General features: G+C 38.5%; 1 protein-coding gene across 1 annotated transcript in view; it reads left to right on the plus strand.

The window, feature by feature from the left end:
- The first annotated feature begins 5,101 nt into the window (after positions 1-5,101).
- MGAT4D (MGAT4 family member D) overlaps positions 5,102-24,225 on the plus strand; it is a 35,119-nt gene continuing 15,995 nt past the window's right edge. Inside the window, exons 1-5 of the mRNA XM_027698848.1 lie at positions 5,102-5,192; positions 15,114-15,275; positions 17,972-18,112; positions 19,878-20,011; positions 22,137-22,183. Of these exons, the coding sequence (XP_027554649.1) occupies positions 5,102-5,192; positions 15,114-15,275; positions 17,972-18,112; positions 19,878-20,011; positions 22,137-22,183 (575 nt within the window). The remainder of the gene's footprint in view (positions 5,193-15,113; positions 15,276-17,971; positions 18,113-19,877; positions 20,012-22,136; positions 22,184-24,225) is intronic.

The raw sequence follows: 24,225 nt of genomic DNA on the forward strand, positions 1-24,225 counted from the left end.
AATTTTTACATATTAAACATTTTGCAACATTTGGGCTAGATGACTTTAAGGAGAGGTGCATTGCCAAGGGTCCTGCCTTGCCTTTGCTGAATGGAGGTTCAGCCTGTGTTCCATTTAGTTCCGGTCACTACTTCCATTATATTAATTATTATTTCAGTAAACAGGGGTTGAACACAGCAGAATTGTATGCAAAATTTGGCGTGTTGAAAGTGAGCTGACAGACTTGCTTGACCACATTCTGATATATTTTTTGATGTGTGGAAATTGGAGTACCTTTTACACAAAATCAAAAGCCACAGAGCAGGTCTGGTGGCCTGTGTCCCACAGAGGATTTCAGAGGGTGGCCCAACATGTTTGGCGTCCTCTCTTTGGATTTTTACACTCGGAGGGGTGCAGAGTTTCACGTGGGGAAATCATTGCTGCGTGAACTTCAATTGTTTGCAGATCTTATTCTTAAAAACTGTGAGAAGAAGTGGTGCATGTTGCACATTAAGAGGCAGTGTAACTTCTTATATGAACAGTATGACTTTCAAAGTCTTGGAGCACTGAATGAAAAGAAGCTTTGAAGTATTTATCTCCATTGAAAAGTATTCTTACTTTTGGTGACAGGATGACATGGTTCTATTGCATTACCCGCATATAAGTTGGTCTAAGATAGCCAAAAACCAGTAAAATATCTTGAAAAAATATCAAAGATCCAGTGCCTAAGAGCTGATAAAAGAAACTGGAAAAAATAAATTTGTCTGTGTTGCAGGACCTGGGTAAGCTACAGCTCCCACCTAGCTTGTATGTGAAACAACTCTAAGCAAATAATCCTGGAAAAAAAGATTGTGATATACCTCCTATCTGATAATTTGGGAGAGCACTGCTGCTGCGGTATTTAAACATGAAAGTTTGTTGTCAGGGGAATCCTGGCTTCAGCAGCAGCGGGGTGTTACACTTTGATGTTGGGAAGGCAGAAGAATTGTAACAACGTGAAGAAATGTTAGGGGTGGTCAGGTCTTTCCTGTCAGTCCTTATGCCCACGCATGGATTGCATGGAGATAGTTCACTAGAAGCATGAGCTACTGGAATTTTAGGAAGTGCAGCAGGTGCATCCTTAAAAGCGTGGGTCTGCACAAACAACACAGGAAAATTTCTAGCTTGATGAGACTTTTGCTGATGTGTACCAAACTAAAACCTTCCTGCTGCTTCAAGGGTTTCACTTTCCAGTGCATCTTTTAATGGATTAAATAGCTTCATATCAATATGAATATTTTTTCATTATATTAACACTTAAATAGAAATTCCTTTTTTGTGTGGATTGTTAAGAACCAAATTAACTTCTGTTACAGGTTTTGGAATTTGTTCTGCTTCCTATTTTTATTTACTGTAACAATACATACACACACTACAGGATTATTGTTTTCCCAGTCAGTTTTCTTTGCTTCTGGTCTCCAGGATTGATGTGTAGAGTACCTGGTGTTGACAATACATTGCACCACATTTCTGTGTGATATAATTAGATTTGTTGAGCTAAGCTTGACAATTTTTAAGGTCTTGCTTTAAATTAAGCACTTCTGAAATGTGAGAGTTTAGGAGATGCAAGTTTTTTAGTTTAGCTTATACTGGTTTTTTTGCTCATATGATGCTTTCTTCACTTTAAATCTGTATTTTAAATTAAAATCCATAATCACCTGAATTAATTTATTTTAAAATATTAAAGCATGCTTTTTTGACAGTTTCTTTCACAGCTTTTTATAACTTTCAAAACATCAAGCATGTTTGATTTTACACAAATGTTAGTACTTGAATCATGCAAGATGCTCCTGTACCATCATGTTCAGCCAATTCATAGATTATATTAAGACATCAATATAATCTAAATATAATATAATGCACTAGCTTAAAAAAATAAATTCTAGCTTTCTCTTTTTATGTTCAGTGGTTGCCTTCCAGTATTACCTTCACAGAGTCTTTGGCTGAAGTAAAGATCGTGACCTACTATTTACCTTTTAAAATCACATTTCTTACATGACAGCAGGGCAAATAAAAAGAGACTTAAACCAGCACTATCAGTTGGATCTCTGTGCAGTTAGAAAACTTTCCATGGCAGCAACTATTACGTATTGCTACTGGTAGTTATTCTTTGTTCATGTACCCTTGTAGATGAAGGACAGCTGCAACCCACATTCAAAATAACCCATTGCTTGGTGGTCAAATATTGATTTTAATGTTTCATATCTCTACTCTTGCTTACATACAGATTTGTGAGAACAGTATCAAAAATGTGAAACAATCATCTGAGCAAGAAAAGACATTCAGTTACTAAGCACAAGGACAAGCCTAGAAACTCTCTCTTGCAGGTAAAGCACCTCAGTGGAACTAGTCTACTGAATCACTTGCTTAGTGTTAAGTATTAGAGGTCACTCAGCAATGTGTTCTCCTAAAGAGTATTTTTAAAGATGATCAGTCTGCCAAAAATATACAAAGTCTGCTGATGGGAGCTAAAACTGCACTGAATCATTTAACACTCCCCCAAAACCCCAACAGATCTTATTCCAGTTGTACACAGTTCTTGGGCATGTGAAATAACATATGAAGAGAGCACCGGGAGACAGATGCTAGGAAAGCATGAAGCAAATAAGGGAGCCTGTTTGCAAGTAGGTCCCAATGCAGATGGAAGCTCATGATACTTTCAGTCATTAGGTTTTGGGATTTTTTTTTTTTTGAGGAACACTTAATGCACTACCTCATTGTAAGTTAATGAGCTAGTCTATGAAGTCAGCATTAAGTAAATGATCACCACAACTCAGCAGGGCTGATTAACTGTGTCTACTCTGGAGTCAGCCTTAATAAATCACCTCTAATGCAGTCAGTTACAGTCTCCACAGACATTCCCTGTACAGTGTGTATGTTTATTAGTTTCTAGAAGTATAGTTTTTGCTTTTTTTTTTTTCTTACTGGCTCTGAAAATAAGCTAAAGTTAAGTGTGGTTTAGATTTCTGTTATTCTTATCTTCAGCAGCGCTCCTGCTTCACTACATCCTTTACATGTTCCCTTTGGCTTTGTAACAGAACACCAACCAGTCAATTAAAAGGCATTTTATTCATTACTTGTGACATATTTAATGTTCGTTTGTTCCTCTTAGTTCTAAATCTCTATTTTACTGCAAATGTCTCAAAATCGACCTTGATCCTCCATCAAAATTACTGCCTTGAGCATTTAGTTTTTTATCTGGGAGAGGGAAATGATGATGAAAATGAAATTGGAGAACAGATTTGAGTCATGATTGCATTGGTTAATATGAACAATTATAAATGCATATTCAAAGTGTAGCTGAGAGAAGATTCTTCAGTAAAAGTTTAAAAGCTACAGCCAGAAACAGAATGTAGAGGGAAGCTTAGAACAAATGAGTACTGGCCAGGAATACTGAGGTCTAACTTGAGACTTCATGGTGATTTATGGAGCAATACTCAGATTTTTAGTTCACCATTTGTACACTGATGCAGGCTACTAGCAGTCTCCTGCATTATTAATGAATAATAACACTTATAAGTCAAAGTAATTAGTAAACAGAGAAGTAAACCCATCCATATCATAATTCAAACACAGGAAGGTCACACTAACCTTGCCAGACAAGCAATATACAGTTTTGGGGGTCTAAAATTAAGTTTCCAAAAAAGACATAGTTATTACTGTTGGTGGTATAAAGAGTGGCACATAAAGGCAGCATTGACATTAGGACCCCAGCACGTCTGTCAGGACACCAGTGTTGTAGGATTTCTTTACACAACACTATGATTTCGGGGTGTGGTATAAAATGAGATGAAGTTGTTAAGTAAGCAACTAGAGAAAATGAGGGAAGAGACACTGTATTAATAATACAAGCATATTTTTCAAAAACAAATTATATAAAATACTATATCCTTTGGGTAAATAAGGTAATGAATTATATATGTTAATAATACATTAAGGAAGTAGGTAGCAGATTAGATAGCAAACAGCTTCCTGCTTTTGTCAGATAGCCAAGTCCAGTCTGATTTCTGAAGTTGTCCTTTAGGTGTTTGCATCAGAGAACAAGAAATCGTATTTTCTTCATCACGGGTGGGTAGATTTCATCAATAGAGGGTAGATTTGTGAGCAGGGAGAGAACATGTCAAAGCAAGAGCCACCAAATACCTGCTAATCAGGTATAAGAAGGAGGAGCACTTTTTCTTATAAAACATAGGTGGTTCTACTAGAACTGTGTTCCTGTAAGAGGTTCCAGGAATCCTGGTAAATAAGCTATCCCTTCTCTTCATGAACTATATTATAGAGGGTGTATTATAAACAGTGAAGTAATTTTTTCTTTGCTTATGGATTGCTGAAGACCTAAAAAGGAAAAGAGGTGTGCCTGCCATAATAGAAAGGCAGCAATGGACGATGGCTGAAGTAAAATATCTTTACCAGCGTGCATTAGAAAATGTTACATTTTGCAGCTGCTTGCCCTGCTTTTTCTTTAAAGGCGAACTGAAAACCTTTGGTTGTTTACCTGATCCTGAGACTGTGCTAAGTGCATGTATTAATTCTACACTACAGCTCGGCTCCCTGATACGATCTTATAAGCAATATGCAAGCAAATGGCCCATTGGCTTTAAATGAGCAAAATACTGATAACCACTACGGTGTTGCGACTTTGGTTAAACAGCACCTGCCGAAGTGCTGGTCCGAGGCGTTTCTGCGGTGGAAATGCAGCCGCAGTCAAGAGGTTTTCCAGTGTGGGTCCGAGCAGCGGGAGGGCTGATGTCAGCGGAGGGTTTTGCAGCGGGAATTGGCGTTCACGAGGCCGGTGCCTCCAGCGGGAAAGCCCGGCGGCGGGAGGAGCGGGCGTCCCCACTGCACCTCGCGTCCCTCCCGACGGGCCCCCGCTCCCCGGGGGACACCGATGCGAGGGCACTGCGGCCCCGCCTGGCGGGTCAGCGGGGCAGGGCACGGCCGGGACCCCGGCGCAGGGCGGGGCGAACACGCCCGTTCCCGCGTTGCCCGGGCGGAGGCGGCGGGGCGAAGGGCGTGCGGGCTAGCGCCCGCCGGGAGATGCGGCTGCGGGGCGAAGGGCATGTGGGGCAGCGCCCGCCGGGAGATGCGGCTGCGGCTCGGGCAGCTCCTGACGGGGCTGTGCCTCGGCGCCACCTTCCCCCTGCTGTGGTTCGCGGCGTGGCAGGGCAGCCGAGGTGAGAGGGAGAGCCGGGGAGCGGAGGGAGGGCGGCGCGGCGGCACCTGCTGCTGCTGCCCCGCTCTCGGGGGCGGCGCGGCGCTGGCGTCTCTCCCTTTGGTGCGCCGATGCCGCGGGCGGGAGGTCGCGGCGTGCAAGGCGTCGGGTCGCCCCATCCACCCCCGGGGCTCGGCACCCCGTGGAGGGAAGGAGAGGGAGCATCATCCCCTTATTCCTGCTCAGCTCGGCTGTCCGGGCAGCGGCCGTGGCCCCGGGGCTTGGCCGCGTGTCTGGGCTGTTCCCTCGGGTCACGGCTTACCTGCGCCCAGGTGCAAACCTGCGTAACAGCTTACAGGGTTGGATCCTTGAGTAGTCACACGTGTCCTGTTAAAAATAAACCCCTAAATTTAGGAGACAATAAAAGTTTCCTTTTAACTTTCTAAACTTTTTTTTCCCCTTCTTTTTTTCTAACTCTTTTCCTAGCAAGTGTCTTGCGGTAAGATGGGAAGAAAAGTCCAAAGGTGATTGCTGTAGCTGTCGCTTTTTAAGTGTTTTTGATTTTAATTATGGAGAGCAAAGTAGCATTATCCATTCTGCAATTTCATTTTTGCCTCACGTACAGTCACTTTTCCACATGTATGTTTCCAGCAGTCATAACGCAACATTCCAGAGAAAAATACCTGAATTTTTATGCTCTGTAAATAAACTTTGAAATGACACAATGTCTTTTTAATAGGTTATGTAGGTGGCACATGCCACATAGATCTACCAAAAGCCGCGTCTCAGATTCTCCAAGCTAACATAGGATGGATAAAACCAATGGTGCTTTCCAAAAATAAATGAGAAGATCTCTCCAAAAAGTACCTCTAAGGCCTGTAGACATGAATTATTATGGGTGAGGGGGTGGCTGGTTTGGGGTGAGGGAGAGAGAATGGGTCTTTAAGAGCTTCCTGTATACACCTTTAGAATATGTCTGGTTTTATAGATGCAGAAGAACTAGAATAAATCAATCAGTAATTCCTGGGATGAACACAGAACTCCAGCTAGCTGTTCATTTGTTATATTAGTTGTTCCTGTAACAAATAGAAATGGGAGTAGAGAACTTGGCCCCACGATGGCATATTGAATAGAATTGAGGCAGTGCTAGTCCTCCTGCCTTTTAGCATTTCGTGTGAACTATATGGTTGTTTATCTTAGAACACTTCATGTTTTTCTCAGTGGCAATCTTGCTAGGAGTGGAGGAGAAATGGAGTAAAAGGGTGTGTCTTAAGAAACTAAGATCCAGGAGATGTCAGAAGGAAAGCATTTGTCCAACCTGCAGTTACTCTCATGTTGTTTTGTGACTCGTGTTTTCTCATAACTAACACTACATTTTCATTTCACTTTCTTTTTGGCCTTTCTCTGATGGCATTCCATGCTGGGTTGTCTTGCTTTGGTTATTTTGTTTGTTTAGGGGTTTGTTTGTTTATTTTGGGGAAGAGTGATAATATGTGTTGTGGTGTATATGTGTTGTGCCTTAACTTTCTCTTTCTACAGTTGCCTCCTCCTCCACAGTAAACTGAGTAACTAATTCCTCTCAGATGGTGTAATTTTCCTAATTACTATTATTATCAGCACCTGTTTTCTTAGCAAACCTTTAACTATTAGAAATATAAATATGTAGTGTTCAGATGCATGTTCTCTCAAGCTTGGTAAATCTCACAGATGTGTAAATAGTTAATTAGTAACTAAAGGAGGAAGTAAGAGCATGTGGTGAATGACTTTGTATTATCTTTATTTCACTGAAATAAACACTTTGTTCACTTTGTTCCCAAGCAATGTTAGAAGATTGAAGCCTTCTATCTGGAAAACCCCAAGAACAGCCAGCCATATGTTGTTACCTTTTTCCACAGAAAGAGAAGCATTGGGAGCAAACCAACTAATGTTCTATTGTTGTCAAAGGGTATTTGTTTGAGAAGATGGTTAGAAATTAATCTTTGCTCTGAAAACAAGCAGATATCTCTGCTTAGATGCTGTTGAACTTCTGTTCTTCCCTTCTGCGCTGCTGAACTTGCTCTCCATTGACAGGCTTAGAGCACTACAGCAGTTCCCCCTTTTGGTGCATCTCAAACTGCGTTGTGTGTTTTCTTTTCTAGTACCCTTTTCACTTAGCCCACCTGTTACTGAGAGGTCAAGTACTGCACAGCTTGTCAGCTCCCAGCTCTTTCACTCATTTGTCAAATGTTGTTTTCTGGCTCATTTTCTTCCACACATTTGTTAAATCTCCTCTTACTTCAGTTTCCTTCTCCACTTTGTCCATTGACATGTTTTGGCTGCTCTCGATTTTTGACTACAGTCTATCACACTAAGTAGTCTGTAGTATTCCCTCAGGTTTTTATCTAGTTCGTGGTTTCTTGGATTGTAGTGACGTTGGGACAGCAAATAATCTTTGTTGTACAACTAGGATAGGACAGCCTAGCTGAAGGCTGGTGGTTTTGAGTACTTCCATAGTATAAAAAGTACATAAAAGCCTTGTAAAATGTTGTTCAGTTTGTCCGCAGTCTCAGAGCCTTTCAGCCCTTTTAGCTTAAAGTGTTAAGTCAGATATTAGCTCTGTCCTGAATTCTGTGCGAATAAAAAATCAATAGCTAATGCCAATGACCTTGAAACACCTCATACTAGAGATAGTTTGAGAGATTTGAGTTGAAATGTGTTTGCTGTCAATGACAGCAGTGAATAATTGGCTGTTTGGTGCTGCTTCTGACTATTATGTGCAGCCTGAGCATTGACTTGGAGTTGTGAGACTGAACTCAAGTATGAGTAGCTCAAACTGGCATAGTAGGAAAGATGCTCCTGCCTCACCCATTCGCTTAAAAATGAAAAATCAGAATGTACCAATGTCGTTAGACTTCAGCTATTGTGGATATTATGGTATGTATTTTATCCTTACAAAGATGTTTTTATAATCACTTTTTCCGTTGCTTTATAAATATAAGCAGAGATTTCACATTAAAAATGCTGATATTTTTGTGGCCAGGAAAAGAAAAAGGAGATAAAAGTAATTTTGGGGGCAATGACCAAATCTTCAGCAAACCCTAATACTGTGTCTAAAGTTGTGTGGTGATTCCTTCAGCATCCTCTAGAGAGCTTGCCGACACAGGCTGCTATTAGAGAGTGATCAGCTGGACTGGTGCAGCAATACCTGCTTCATGTCCTGCATGGTTTTGCTATGAGCTTCTTGGTCCCTCCCCAGGCCCCAGGCAAAACCTATCTGAGACAAACAGTTTCTATCTGAGGACAGAAAAGGCTGTTGTTAGGCTGATGCCGATGTTTCTACTTGTTGTGAAACTGAGTTACAATCCACCTGGTAGTTCACCTGACCAAAAATTATTTGCTCTCATAGAAACACTCTTAATACAGATTTTTAGTTATGAGGAATAGTATAGAACTTACAATATATGTAGTGTTTCCCGTGTAAATATTAACTCATTAAAAGTCTAAGTGTAGGGAGGTAGTGAATTTTCCCCCCTCATGAAAAACGGTAAAGGAGAAGGCAAAAATACATTATAAACTCATTATGAACTTACCTAAAATTTCTTCAGAGAAAACAGTATTCCTGTATATAAAGAAACTTTGGTATCTGTGCTGAATAACAGTGAAGTTTTTGTAAGTCACAGCAGTGAGGTAAATCATATCATCTCTCATAGCAGTGAGTCTTCATGTTGCTTTCAAAGGTTACAAAATTAGATCTCTTTGAGTTGACTTGTAAGATGTTGCTGCCCTCTTCACCTGAATTTGTGGGATAATTTATCCAAGTAAATTAAAAGTAAGCTTTGACAGGAATTTAGGAAAAAGTGATGCTGAAATACGATATCACAAGAACCTAGGCATGTTAATATATACATGTTGAGTCAAACACTGTGAAACCTCACTTTCTTTAGTTATTCCTTTGAGACAGGGCAAACAAGAGAGAAACTGTTCATATGTGATTGCATTCACAGAAGTATATTTAAGGATTATCAAATTGTTTAACGTATACATTTTTTCTTTGCTTCACAAAACCTTTAATTAGGGGAAGGTGTACAAAATATTAAAGAGGTATTTCTGATAAAAGTAGTTCTTTTTTCAGTTGAAATACAGTAATGCACGTGCTAGCCCAAACAGCTGATTGCACATTTGTTTCCAGTAATCCTCTGCCCATGGTGTGATGCTTTGTTTCACCTGGCCAGCCCCTGCTCCTGCTGTGCAGCCAAGTGCAGGTCATTTGTGATGGACTTCTTTGCAGGTTTCCTGTCCAGACCCAACTGGCACACTCTGGCTCAAATCTTCAATTAAATAGGGGCATATTGACAGATTTGATAAGGAGTCTTGAATTACACCATTCTCATTTCAGCCAATATAGCTTATCCAGATTTGTGTGCAGAAGCCAATTTTCCTGCCTTCTCAAGGACTGCTAGGCTGTGTTTAACCACTATTTTTTCCACTTGTCCCAGCTGACTGGTAGGTTACATCTTCCTTTTATGTGTACATTTCCTTCCAGTGGCACTGAGAGCATACAGAGGTTATTGCACATCCAGGTTTTGCCCCAACATGCAGTCAGGATGTGGCTGAAATGCACAGTTTCTTTGCAGAGTCCTGCATTTAGGCATTAAAAAAACCCCAACATACAACAGCCTCAAACGGGACTTTAAACTTAGTATTTCCTGATCCAAAATTTTGCATCAAAATTCATATCCAAGACTTAGAAAAGCTGTGTAGTTTTACTGGATGAAGAGCCTGCTGCTTCTTGCAGTTACTACAGGCAGGACAGTGCCTAAAGAATAGAGGAACGGAGTCATAAATCCTGTGGTACAAAATGAGGATAGTTACTATTGGTTTTCATAGAGAAAGGGATAATGGAACATTTAAGACCTCTCTTTGTCTCATCACAGCCTGTACTTAAACAAGTGTAAGCATATGACATCCCAGTGTTGTACACTGAGTCTTGAGAAACACAGTTTTATTTAGAAATACTTTAGTTAGTGGCTAGGCATTTAATTAAATGTGTGTATAATTGAGTAATTGCTACATCATGCAGAGAAGTAAAAATATTTAAAATACCAACCGGAACAAGGCAATAGTCATTGCTTGAAGTGAATGAGTACCACCTTAAAACCAAAGTGTACCAACTGTGGGCAAACACCATGCAATATCCATTAATTTTCTCTATTTTTCCACTTCTTTTAGTATTGGTTTCATATATGGTGATGTTCTGACTGAATGTTTTATGATCACTTTTCACTACATTCTAATACAGTAAAAGACGTGGACCTCAAATGAGGATTGTTTGCCAACATCTAGGAAAATATTATTAGAGCTCAAGTTGTATTTTCTTTGAAAGAAGTTTGCTTGCTGCTAAGCTACTTTCAATTAGATACAGCATGTAAATGATTCAGTAAAAATTATTCTATGCCAAACCCAATAGATAGTCCATGTTCATTAGATAATTGTACATTTTTTCAAAATTCAGTTATTAACTTTGATCTGCCTTTAACTTTGTAAGGTGTGTGTTTGTTTTAATACTGGAAAGCATTCTGATTCTGTTCCTAGTACACCCTTTATAGGCACAGAGGAACCTTAACTCTGACTCCCAGCCCCAAATTGCTGGCACAGTGCTTTTCTTTGATGTCACTGGACATTAAATGTAACAGGTGAATGTACCTGGTGTAGGTGAAGCAGCTTCTGACTTTATGGTAGTTTTTCTTGGCTGTCCCTGACGTCTTGGAAGACACAAATAGTACTGTGCTGCAAGGCTATAAAGAAAATATTTAAAGATAATGCACATTGTTGAATTTAAGTGTTTGCATAAGAACTGGCTGTTCTGACCCAAGACAGAGGCATTGTTTGGGCAATTTCTTTTCCTTCCTTACTCTGAGAGAAGAAAACCTGAGCTTGCAAAGCATGTAACAAGACTCAGAAGGATCCATTTTAGATCAGTTACAGGGAGATAACAAACTGCTATTATTAGTGCAATTAAATCTCAGTGGTTTAATATGCTTCATTAACCTGAACAGTGAGCAGTGGGTCCAAGCACGGAGTATGACAAGAACTTTTGCAGTTGGTGTGCTTATATAATTTTCTTTTGAGGACATTAACCAAAATTCATTTACTAAAAGAAAGAGTCTTTAAGTACAATAAACAGTGTAGCGTGTAATCAAAAAATAGGAACAAGACTCCCTGCTAGGTTTTAGAGTGCTTTCTTCCCTCCTTTATGCCACTCCCAATTTTCTTTTCATTTTCTTTTCTCTTTGAATGCTAGGAAGAGATAGTTATGAATTGTTCCACGGCTCTTAGATATTGCCAGAAATAATCAATGAAACTCTAAGCACTTATGATAATAGAGGAAGTGTGTGCATGTGGAGTGAAGAGAAATACTCAGTCAGCTTTTAGAATGATTATTTGCTTTAGAGATTAGTATTGTTTCTAAACAGTTTCAATTTCCAGTGCAGAAAGTATATATATGTATGCATTAGGAGATGACACAAGATTGCATTGAAAACCATTTTAAGTGTTGCTATCTGAGCATTACAGTAGCCATAAGAATATAAAAAAGTGTGTAGTTAACAGTCAGAGGAAATGCTACAGTAGAGCTAAAAATTCATTGCAAAACCTTTGACTGCTATCACTGTGTCTGGTTGCTGGCTGGGTCCTTTTTTCCTCCCATGGCTAGTAGCTCACCAAGCCTTTACCTTCATTTTCTTTTTTTATTTCATGGGGCCTCATCTTGCTATTTTCTGCTTTTATTCTGACGTTCCTTGTTGCTGATAGAACCATTGGTAGACAAAGCATTGCCACATTAGGCTATTGCTGGGCACAGAGTGTTTCATGATATGTCCAAAGCTTCTTCTCCCTGGCCCTCCCTGTCAGAGAGCCATGTTTGTAAAAACACCCTTTGTCTTTCTAAGCAATCGATTGCAAGCAGCTGTTTTAGTTCTATGTAGAAAGGAGCAACATTTTACACATACACACTTCATTTAAACCTAATGACTGTTCAAATATTTAGAGTATTTAGCTTCATACTGCTTTCCAAACACACATTTTTTGCCAAGGGTTAAGTAATAGTGTTGCTCATTTACATGTGCTCTAGTAACACTTGGACCATTTAGTGTTTTATTTCAAACTATATATTTTTATAATAAATTCATCCTTTGCTAAGGGTCAGTGAATATTATGTTGCTTTTGTCAAACCCTTGCTTCCTCAGCTATCAAAATCAAGTGAGATAAGTGATTATTAAGAGTCTTGTTCTCCTAACTGAACAGAGGCTTCAATTCTGAAAGACTTAAAAGTGTAATGTTCTGGCCTGAAGAAATAGATGAGGCTGATTTACAAATACCATCTTCTCTGGGTGCACTGAGTGATAGCTGAGTATTGACCTTTTATTTGCCAGAGGCATCTATGATATTTTAGTAGGTTCGCCTGTAAGTAAGCAAATAAAACTACAATTGGTTGGTGCTTGCCAAAACCTCAGCATAGTAGTGATACCTGTGGTTTGGAGTCACACTGACACTGCGTAGCTGAAAGAATTGTGAAGAGGCTGACTGTGATGATATAATTCATCTGCAATTTCTTTACTGATTCCTTCTACAATGCAGTTGTACTGAGGGGAATTTTAACTTGATGTGACAAAATCTTATGCTATTACAGCATTGGAAATGTCAATGGAAAAAAACTTTCCAGCATTTAATTATAAAGCACCTCCATTACCAAATGATCGATTCCATTTTCAGAAGCAGTAAGTTGTGTCCTGTGATGCCATGTATTTATCCTAAGATTGTGGGCTTGCTCTTTGTTGTTTGCATCTTTCCAGGAGCACGTGGAACTTTACTGCAAGTTAAGCCTCCGCTTTTTCTTGGTGCTTTTATTAGGTAACTCCTCATAAAGGCAATTGGAAATTAAAGAAAAATGCACATTCATTACTATATCTAATTTACACCTTTGAATTAGTCTTGAAATTGCAAGATAAATCTCCACTATGTTTATATATGCTGATGTTCTATCTGGAATCACTTTCTTGCTATGAAAACAGTATAATGAATATCTATCAATCACCTAAATCAGCTTAAACCTCCTGTTTTCTTTTTATTTGTGTATATTCTAAAGAAAAAAAGCTAAAGGTTGGATTTGGATTATGGCATTGGAAACAGAGCTACTAAAGAAAAGCATAAATAAGAAAGTGCATTCCTATATGGTAGCTGATGAATGGGATCTTTCTTAGGTGTTCCAATAATTTAGCTTCTTTGGGGTTCTAGCTCTGTAGTCTGATGCTTCATGAGAGATTTCTGTTGGAAATCTATTTTAATCTATTTTAAGTTGTTTAAAGATAGACGCTGAATCTGTTTTGACCTTCCATTTTTTTATTTTTAATTTATTCACTGATTTTTTTGGGGAAACCTACCTCAATAAAGTAGAAGTCCCTTGTTGCATGCAGCTGAAATAATCCAGTTTCCCCCTTCCTTCAGCAATGATGAATTTACATTCACAGCTGCATAGTACAGAATACTCATAGGTATGAATGCCTGTCTTGCAAGTTAAAACATTTTTAAGAGTGTCAGAAAATTTTAGGAAGCATTCATTTTATGGGTATTTTACTAAACCTACTTTAGGATTTTAGTGAGGCCAATAATGATAATACAGATCATACGTTTACTTCTTTTTTTTTTTTTAACTACTTTCTTCCTAGATGTTTTAAACTTCAGTGTCTTCAAATCATAAATTTAATTATTAAATTAAGAACTTGTGTTTACTGCAAATAAAAGCCCCTGTTTATCCAAAACGCAAATTAATTCTGTTTGAAATGCCTCTGCAAATCCTCACAAATTTGTATTACCTGTCCATTATGATCTTAGTCTCTTTTACAGGCTAGAATTCCCAGGAATTCACTTTTTCAGAGAGACAATGCTGGGTCCTAGAAAATGAGGCCTACCACAGATGGGACTCAGCAGAGTCCACAGATAGAATTGGAGAAGTGTCTAAATAACAGCATTTAACTAAAAAAACCCCATCAAACCAAACAATTAAAAGAAGCAACATTACAAAACATTTTTAAATGAATCAGGATTCTCCTTCAACTTTCTTTACTCTCTATTGCAAAGTGGGTGACATTATTGAAGTGCTGCTTTGTATTAATTTTAATAAGTCTAACAATCTTTGTTCGTATGACAGTGAGGCAGTGAATGCTCCAACAGATATGAATCTCGTATACCATCTGTGATAACTGAGAAGTTCTGACATCACCTCCTTCTTAGGAAAGTGGATCTTCTTTAAACATAACACTGATATTATCCTAGAATACTGTGCAGAACGGCAGAGGTGTGTGATAACTGTGACTGAGTACAGTGTTTCTAATGTTGTTGTAATTGTTGAGTATTTAATCAAAGGTGGGCTCTATATTATGAAGGTATCCTTTGTGCCTGAGCACAGTTTCAGTTGTTATCTGATTAAATATATCCAGGAGTTCGAGTAACTGTCTTTCTAATAGTTGTTAATACGCTCCAGACACTTTTTGAGTCATAGATGAAGACTACATACCTACATTTTGGTCTTAAGAGTGGTTGGTAAAAAACACAAACTGTTACATAATTATATTTTCCAATGTGACAAGGGTCATCAAGACTTGTAGCTTGGTGGAAAACATTGTTTGCCTTACCAGATAGAACCTTCCCCTGCAACTCACAGACTTGCGCTGACTTTTTCCTTATTGTGGATTTGTTATTCTTGATTTTGTCTTCAATGAAAGCCTTTACCCAGCTGTGCTCCCTAAACTGCGCCTTCTTAACACTCTTCCAGACTTCTTCGCATGAATAAAATTTATTATTGTTTATGCCCTTCTGGTGATGTCATCTTCTGGACTGTCTCCGATTCTTTAGCTTTATTCCATCATATAAATTACCTCTTTGAAAAGAAATTATGTTCTCACTGCAGAAAATGACTTAGACACGTATGAAAGCCAGTTTCTGGAACTTCGGCAAAGACTATTGTATGCTGAAAAGGAAAATAAAAGAAGATCACGCGAACTGAGCAGTGCCCTCAATGAAATTAAACGTATAGTTGCAACAAGAGCAAACTTGACAACAAATCATACAGGTCTGTATGTGTAAAAATGTACTATGTTAACAGTTCAGTTTTGTGTGCTCATGTTTATAACTGGTGTGGGGAGAAAAACCATTGGTTTGATTATATTAGCGTTAAGTAGAGGGTTCTACTTCTGAAGAAAAGGCTGAGGGAGTAATTCCTGTTTGAAATGCCTCTGCAAATCCTCACAAATTTGTATTACCTGTGCATTTTAAACAGGATTTTATGATTGGTAAGTAAGTGATCAAATAAGGAGATAAATAAAAGGGGGCACACTAGGCTGCAGTGGTGTCATAGTGGCAAAGCTGTTTATATTGCTGATCGAGATTCTTACAGTCCTTATCCCTCTCTTGCTGCCAACTACAGAGCACTGAATAAGCTATTTTTACCAGCTTTTACTGTGCTAGTACACCCTCATCAAAAGAGGGCTGTATTCTGACCTGGAAGGCAGGTACACCTCCTCAGATGTTCCACACTTTCCAGGTGGAGTGACTTTTTGAAGGGCTGAGCACCGAGGTGCATGTGTGGGTGTGCAGTCTCATGTCAGCAGGCAGGTCACATCTGTGTTTGCTGAACCCAGGAGTTGGGAAGCCCCATGAGGACTTGCTGGCTAGATACAGCCCAAGAGTGTCCCTGCTAGAATTCATCTTGCAAGCAGTTAGTTAATAATCAAAAGGAAAATGTGAATGCTTGTAAGCGTTGCCAGTTAAAACTTTTATTTGGGGGGAGGAGGGTAGGGCATGTCTCTGCCCCTTTTTTTTGTGACTTTTTGGGGGGGGGCTTTTTTGGGTTTTTGGGGATTTTTTTGAGGGACACCAACATGCAGTTAAGTTTAGTGATGAGGCTTCTTCCCATTGTTTAATCTAACTTCTTAGTTACCTTGCCTTACAGACTGTTGTACATCTCCATTTATATGCACACTGTAGTTGCATACAATAGATTGACAGTTTGATCCTGTCCCCTAAAATAAATGATGTAGTTGTGCATGATCTGCCTTCCTCCCATATTCAGATTGAAAGACCTACTAGAAGACCTGCTTCCCTGGGGAGAGAAGGGAAACTAGAATAGGCATCTCTGTGCTGGAGGCATTTCACAGTACACCCCAACTTCAGAAAGAGTCTGGGTGATACTGAAAACTGCCATCTAAAAATCCTTATTTGCATTGAGTACAGTGGGTTGGTAATCAGATTAAAACAGGGAATTAACCAGGACTGTTACAGGGGAAGAAGGAACAAGGTGCATTTCTTCTTTGTGTGGTCAGATTTGTTTCTTATCCTGTTATTCCCTGCCAATTTTTGTCTGTTTATTCAGTGTTAATTCAGTGGAACTGTTCAGATGTGCATAAACAAACAGCTGAGTGTTGACAGGATTGTGGCCTTACAAGCTTTAGAATAGAGCCATGTTGGCAGCCACCAGTAGCCCCACATACAGTTATTGCGTAAAGCACATAATAGCAGTAGAGGAGACCTCAAGTTCCCCTTCCCTCTTCATTCACACTGGAGCCAGCTGAATATCAGAAAGTATTAAAGCTGTCAGTTCACAGGATTTAAAGCAGAAATTTCTTAAAATCACTGAATAATTTTCCTTTTGTTTTTACCTGCCCTTCTGCTTCTCATTCCAGCCAAGTTTTATTTTACAACAAAAATGAAAAGGTTTCTATGTAGCAAAACTCCTGTATATTTAATAGTAAAACAGAGTGGGAGGAGTTGTGGGTCTCTCTTTCATACACAAATGTCTGGGCGTTATATATACGTACACACACACACAAACACACACACACACATATATATAAATATATATATATGGTTGTTTGGGGGTTTTATAAGCTGTTTTCTCTAGGACCGGGAATCTCTGAGTCCTAATTTTCAGTGGGAATACTTCTTGGAAGTTGAAAACCTTAAAATATTGCCCATTCAGTAAGGCTCTGTCTTTGTTGATCTAAGCTGAGTGAATAAGGCTGATGATGGTTGTTTGTGAGACTTGTACGTCACTTTGAAAGGTGGTAAAGTTTGGGAATTATCTTAGATGCATTTTTTTTAGGAAAAGTAACTTTCCATCCAAGTCAATGGACCTTCTATTGCTTTCATCTTTATTTTAAACTGGTAGAGAAAAAAGATTTCTCTTACCTACTACAGTCTTTGGTTTCTCGAATACTTTCTAAAGGCCTGGATATGGCTTCTTTTTGCCATAGGTCTTTTTGTAACCTGAGAACTTCTGTTTGAGCCTTGAGAACCACCATGTGTTATATTTTAGGGAAAGTATTTAAGTTTATTATGTAATTAAGAAAGTTATTAATCAGAATCTATGTTTCTTTTCATTTAAAAAATTGCTTGCCAACTATGTAAAAAAACCCAAACCAGTTTTTTTTTACTGCTGCTTTTAAAATCACTGCTTGTTGTGTTGTAAGGTGGCTTGATCCTGCAAGTGTTTGGTCATAGGGAAATGTGGACTGAGTTCCCAGGATGTTCAAGCTTGGAGTTCTGCAGCATCACCTGGGTGGGAGGAAATTGTGCTGGGCAATTCTCAGTTTAATATAGTGTAATATAGATGACATATAATCACTTCTGAGGAATAGTTCTGATTTAATAACCTTGTGTGTGTGATAATCTGCCAGTGCTCAGTTGAGCAAAACAGCTAAAAAAAAGAAAGGCTTCACTGCTGGCCTTTTATTTTATCTGTATCTGTGGATCTGTTGTTTTTTTTTTAAGATTATATGAAGTTGAAAGTAGTAGACCTGCCAAGAAAACTCCCCATGCATCTCACAAACATGCACTACTATCTACCTCACCTTCGAGAATATGAAGATGGAATTTTCCCAAATGTTATTTTTGGACAACAGAGAACAGGAGGTGGGAAATTTGGTTTGACTTATATTTTCTATATGTTTGTATTTTATATTAAATTCTAGCAATGAAGCATACTCAAAAGTTTGGAGTTGTTTTCTCCCTTAACTTAACAATGTGGCCAAGCTGAATTAATTTTAATGGAGGTTGCGAAAGTACTCATCCCTATTTAAAATCTTTACCTCAGAGTATTCCAAAAAGCTTTTCAAATATCAAGAAAAACAGTCATAATTGAAAAACAATATTATTTTTTGTTTTAATCATATGTTCTTATGGCTAAGATGCATTAGCTGACATTTTGCACCCACAAAATTAGTATGAATGAGGAAGCCAAGGTGAATTTATAATGCACTCAGTTTGCCAATGAGAGAAGCAAACGGAAAGGTGATGTGATAATTTAAAGGATGTTAATATATCTTCAGTGTAATTTTTCATCCACATGAGAAATCAGCTGACACCTGCAGAAATCATAATGAATTTGAGTGAACTATAATACAAGTTATAAAGTTACATCTTCTCTTAACTGTCATGTGACAGGTAAAAGGAGTATTCAAAAGCAGTAAGCAAAGAAGGAACTAGTCAACCATTTTGCTGAGTTTTGTATTTTCTTTAAATTTTGACTTTTCTCTAGGGTGATTTTATATAAAGAAACACTTGGCAGCACTTTTGATTTGACTAAAAAGCTCCAAACCCTTGGCCATGCCCATGACAATGGATAACTTTCTACAGACTTCTCATTAGTAGGTGTACAACAATTAGTTGTATCAGTGTGATCCTGTGTTGTAGTTCTCACCGGAGTGCCCATAGATCAGTGTCACTAATAAAAGAATGCTCCTTGTTTATTTTTTTTTTATTTGTGCATGAAAATCACAATAGCAAGACTGCAGTTTAATAAGGACAGGTTGACCTTCAGTGTGTAAAACCCCAGTGGTCTAGCAGGATATGTGCTGGGAAGGGACACTGGAACTTTGGCATTTTTGAGCTGACACTGGCATGGATATTAAAGTCTGGAGCAAGTCACTAGTTGCACCTACTCATTCTTCTAAAATCTGCTGCTTTCTTACCAGCCTCCTCAGATTTTGGTGAATAGAAATCATCTGCAAGGACTAAGATTCCATAGGTTTACTGAGCTATGTTTGGCCATATGTATCCTGCAGATGCATCCTGCTTACAGTCTAATGATGTAATACAGCATAGGTTTAGTACTAGTGGAACCTTTGCCAGAGACAATTTCATCTCCTTTGTTTTAAATAACAATAATATCTAAGTTTCTTTCTTCTTATTACTGATTCTATGGAAGCCAGTGATGCATATCAATCAAACTGCTCAGCAAGATGTTTGAATTTGATTCCTTCTGAGATACATACACAGTGTTCACTTCCTGTGAGAGCCTGTTCACTAGAACAGTTCTGGTTTAACCCTTACTACTTAGATCTTCAAAGCAAAAGTAACCACTTATTTTGCAATACTCACTTTTGAAACTCAGTAGCAGGCACCTATGTGTTTGCCAGAGGTAGTAGTATCTCCAGGTTCTAAAATGTTGACACTCCTCACAGTGTAGGGCTGGTGCTTATAACATAGACATGTGGGTGTCTAACCTAAAGTTAGCTGGAGGTGTCTCTCCTTCCAAGTGGAAAAGCAAATGCTGCCACAGTGCTAAAGGAATACTAACTGTCACCAAATGTCATGGTCACATCAAAATTAAAATGTAATTTCCCTTTCCTTTTACTTGACTTAAAATTACATGGGTTGAGGCCTTCTCTCTTTGCAGTGTCACTGGTGATGGGTATTCCTACTGTGAAAAGGGAAAAGAAAGATTACCTGATTAGTACACTGCATTCCCTACTGCATGGGCTTTCTGAAGAGCAAGAGAAGGACTGTGTAATAATCATCTTTGTAGCAGAGGTAAGTTTGCATGGAAAGGTGCAGTATGCTGATAGAAAGACAATATGGAGATTTATGTCTTAGTGTAATAATGTAGGGAAGGCTGCAAAATACTGTTACCTAGGCCTTTGGGAGGGATTTCTTCAGGCCTGGAGGAGATGGTGAGCAGCTGGTGCCTTAATGTTCATATGTGGAAAAAACCCTGTAATTCAGAGGATTGAAGGGTAAAAAGTCACATTACATTTAGAGAAACAGTTGTTGAGTCAGATTTTTCAATAAAACCATATGAACTCATTATTTATCTCTGAAAGTAAGGTATTCTGCTGTCAGAATGAAATGTAAATCCTCCACAGAAGACTTCCATAGAACTTGAAGAAAGGAAACTTAATCAGTCTAAAAAATGTTCAGATTATTTATCTTCTAGTTTGATATCATGTATCTTGCAAAGGTCATGTTAGAGCCTTCTGCATGCATTTTGACATTTTATGTACCAAAGAAGACTGTTCAGAGACTTGATCGGTTCCATGTTTGGGAAAGTAAGCGGGGCTAAAGGTAAAATATTAGAGCTAAATGCTTTTTTTTCTTATTCCAACATGTCTTGATCATATTAGAGAAAAAGCTACAGAAGGGAATTAGCTAGTCATAGATTCTTGTAGGTAAATGACTGTGCAGTTATTCAGAGTTCGTATTTTTAATTCATGTTTCTTTATCCTTCCATGAACAACATTAAATTCATACATGTATTCATTAACAGTTACGGTTTGCCATTTTTTTTAGTTCAGTCACCACTTTTGCAGCTGTAATATTGTCAAACAGAACATAGTTCACTTCAGTAAGTTATGTTGACTTCCACTTTTCTGTTTTGATCACGGTGATAAGTATATAGGACGAATTTTACTGGCTGTAGTTCCCCTTGAGCATAGTTTTCAGGAGCTGAACTTTTTTTACAGTTGGTATTTCCCAGTGGAGAGCTCTGGCAATGATGAGCTTTGCTGAGCTGCCATTCAGATAAATGTTTTATTACAGAGCTTCAGAGGATTCTGTGAGTTTTTGAGGGTTAACTTCTGAACAGTGGAGAGTCCTAATGTGACACTTTAAACAAACAGCAGGTCTGGTTGTAGTAACATAGTCCACATCAGCCAATTTAGGATTAAACTGCCATTGTAGGAATTATCCTCCCCTTTATCCCATCCCCAAAGTCACATTCTCGCAGCTTCCATTTTTCAGCCATGCAGTAAATTGGAGCAGCTTGATTGTGCTGATATGAGAAGTGATAAGAACATTTATTATGAGAGGAGGGCAGGTGAATCTACACCTTCCTTTTTCCCAAATGTCTCAAAAGATCAAGTTAAATGTTTACATCATGGGTTAAGTCATAGTAACTTACTGACTGAAAATGAGTTTTAAGTTCTGGGTATTTTTTTTCTTATTACAGCTCTTTGCTTACCACTTCACCTTGGTTTTACTTATTGTGTATTTAAAAAAAAAATCTGAACTGCTAAGGCACATATTGTGTTGCTTTGGAAATCACATCCATAAAACTTTGCACTCCTTAATGTAGTTAGCAGATGTGTTTTGCACACCGAAACTGTTACCTTTATGAAATTAATAAGTATGAATAAGTAATGAATAAGTATGTCCTCAAAATTTCCAGACAAAGAGCCCTAAGTTTGTTATATTAGGAAGAAACTAAGTAAAGTTTTAAGTACTGCTAGCTTTAGAATATTTTGCTTAGGTGATTTTTCTCAACAGCATCAGGCCTCTTCTGTGATTTTTGGATGATTAACCTGAAGCAGCTCTTTTTGCTGACATTTCTATGACTGTGCTTTTCTGGCATAATTGAAAGCTGTAGAACAGAATTTATGCAGAAAATGGCCTGGCCTCCTGCAAGAACAGTGAAAAACAAAATGCAGAAACCACAGCTGGAGATGGTTCACTTTTGCATTCAACTACATTGAAAGTTCAATTGGCTTGAAAAGCCCATACTGTCCTTTAGTAGAAATTCTACTGTAACATACCGTGTTTGTTTGGAAGGAATAGAAATAGAGAATAAAAATGAAGTGTTTGTGTATAAATATTCCCTGCAAATGGTTGTTTAATACAAAAATACGTGACTTGAAATGAAATGCACCCTTCTTTTCTTTAGGTGAATGCAGACTATGTTAAGAGTGTTGCAGAAAGTGTTAAAACCAGGTAAGTCCTATAGAATGTAACACCCAACAGCAAGTGAGTTTTTTGAAAGAAAAATTATTGAAAAAATTAGAGCATTTCAGCTGAAATGGAACTGCTAAATAATGAGGCAAAGGTTCACTCTTGGTATGTGTGCCATAACACACTGTGAAACAAAAACTTCAGAACAGAAGGATGTATATCAGTTTATTTTCCATTTTTTATTTCCTAGATATGCTTTAACTAACCAGCTTAAATCTCTGATAAGTATTTACTTGAGCCCAACTCTTTTCCCCATGAAATTAATGATGCAACTCACACACCTGAGGCTACATACATTAGATCCCCACTGACTACACAAGCCTGCAATGTGTTCTGTTGTCTGTCATAGAATCATGGAATCGTTTAGGTTGGAAAAGACCTGTAAGATCAGTTGAGTTCAATCATTAGCCCTGCACTGCCACCACTAAACTATGTCCACAAGTGCCACATCTACATGTTTTCCAGGTGTCTTTGTTTCCTTTTTTGACTACTTTTTTTTGGGCAGCAAATGGATTACCTCTATAATCTTAAATACTTTTACATGATGGGTAACATGAGATGGGTATTCTTTGCCATGCCAAATTAATGTAAGAGCTATGAAATGGAATCTTGGTTCCCTTGGCAGTTCTGCTTGCTCTTATCTTCCCTCCCCATAAATGTTTACAGCATTGTGCGTGTTAAAAACTGCAGAGCAACTTCAGAGGAACTACTAAATTAAAAATGTTTGGGGAAAAAAAATACACTCATTGGTAGATTTTTGTCTTTAGAAGTGCTGCTTTTAAGAAATAGTATGGTGTAGCTAACAGATAAGGCTGTAGCCCCTGAAGGGCAGTGGACTGAAAGAAGCAAGAGTTGGTATCTGCACTGTGCTGCAGTTCTGGTGTTGCTGGTTTCTTTGATGCACAAGCTTATTGGTGAATTGGTTACTCTGACAGAACCCCTCTTTGGCCAATATTTGAAGTGAAACGACCTTTCCCCTCACTCCTTTGAAATGCCTACAAGAGTGTTCTCAATCTTTGTATTAATATTTTATTAGAATTATAGAATCATTTAGGTTGGAAGAGACTTTTAAAAATTGAGTCCAGCCATTAACCCAGCGTTGCCAGACCCACCACTAAACCATGTCCCAGAGTACCACATCTACACGTCTTTTAAATACCTCCAGGGATGGTGACTCAACTACTTCCCTGGGCAGCATGTTCCAATGCTTGATAACCCTTTTGGTGAAGAAATTTTTCCTAAGACCCAATCTAAACCTGCCCTGGCGCAACTTGAGACCATTTCTTCTTGTCCTGTTACTTTTGAAAAGAGATGGACACCCATGCAAAACAACCAACAAATAAAGAAAAAGAAAATTGAACAAGATCCCTGAAGGAGTTGCCCTTTTTCTTCACTTTTGAGGCTTTTCTGCACATGCTGCTGCACTCCAGGGTTTCCCACACTGTTTTTAGGGTGTAGGTTTCCCCCAGAAGACTCCTCGTGCTGAGCCTGTTGGTTAAGTAATAGCCATTGCTTCCTGCCTCCAGAGGGTTTATCTCAGCTGGGAATACTGCAGCAAGGACAAGGGTAAGAGGCACTTCTCCTCAGCACTGTTGAGCACTGCTAAGGTACAATACTTACAGCAGTTTAAGCACTTAGATAATTTTTTTTATTTCTTCATAGCTTTTAAAAAAATTCTTGCAGTGTAAATGCTTTGCCAGAGTTACATAGTAAGAGATTTTTTTTTCCATAATGCTTGTACTCTGATGTGCTTAATTTTTAGTGTTGTTTTTTTTCATTAATCATAGGAAATGTGAAACTCAGTTCTGAAAGCTCTTTATTTCAGTGATCCTTTACTTTGTTGGGTTGCAGTTTGTTTGTTTGTTGGGGGTTTTTTTGATTTTTTTTTTTTCTGGAGGAGAGGATTTGCCTTCCAGGTTTGACTCTCTAAGTAGGTTACAGATTTTTTCAATGACTTTTTAAAGGGAAAATTTAATCCTTGGAGCAGAGACTAGATCCAGACTCCCCAACCAAACCCCTGCTCT

This window comes from Neopelma chrysocephalum, unplaced genomic scaffold (assembly GCF_003984885.1).
Source record: "Neopelma chrysocephalum unplaced genomic scaffold, ASM398488v2 Primary Assembly neopelma1_133, whole genome shotgun sequence".
Lineage (NCBI taxonomy): Eukaryota > Metazoa > Chordata > Aves > Passeriformes > Pipridae > Neopelma > Neopelma chrysocephalum.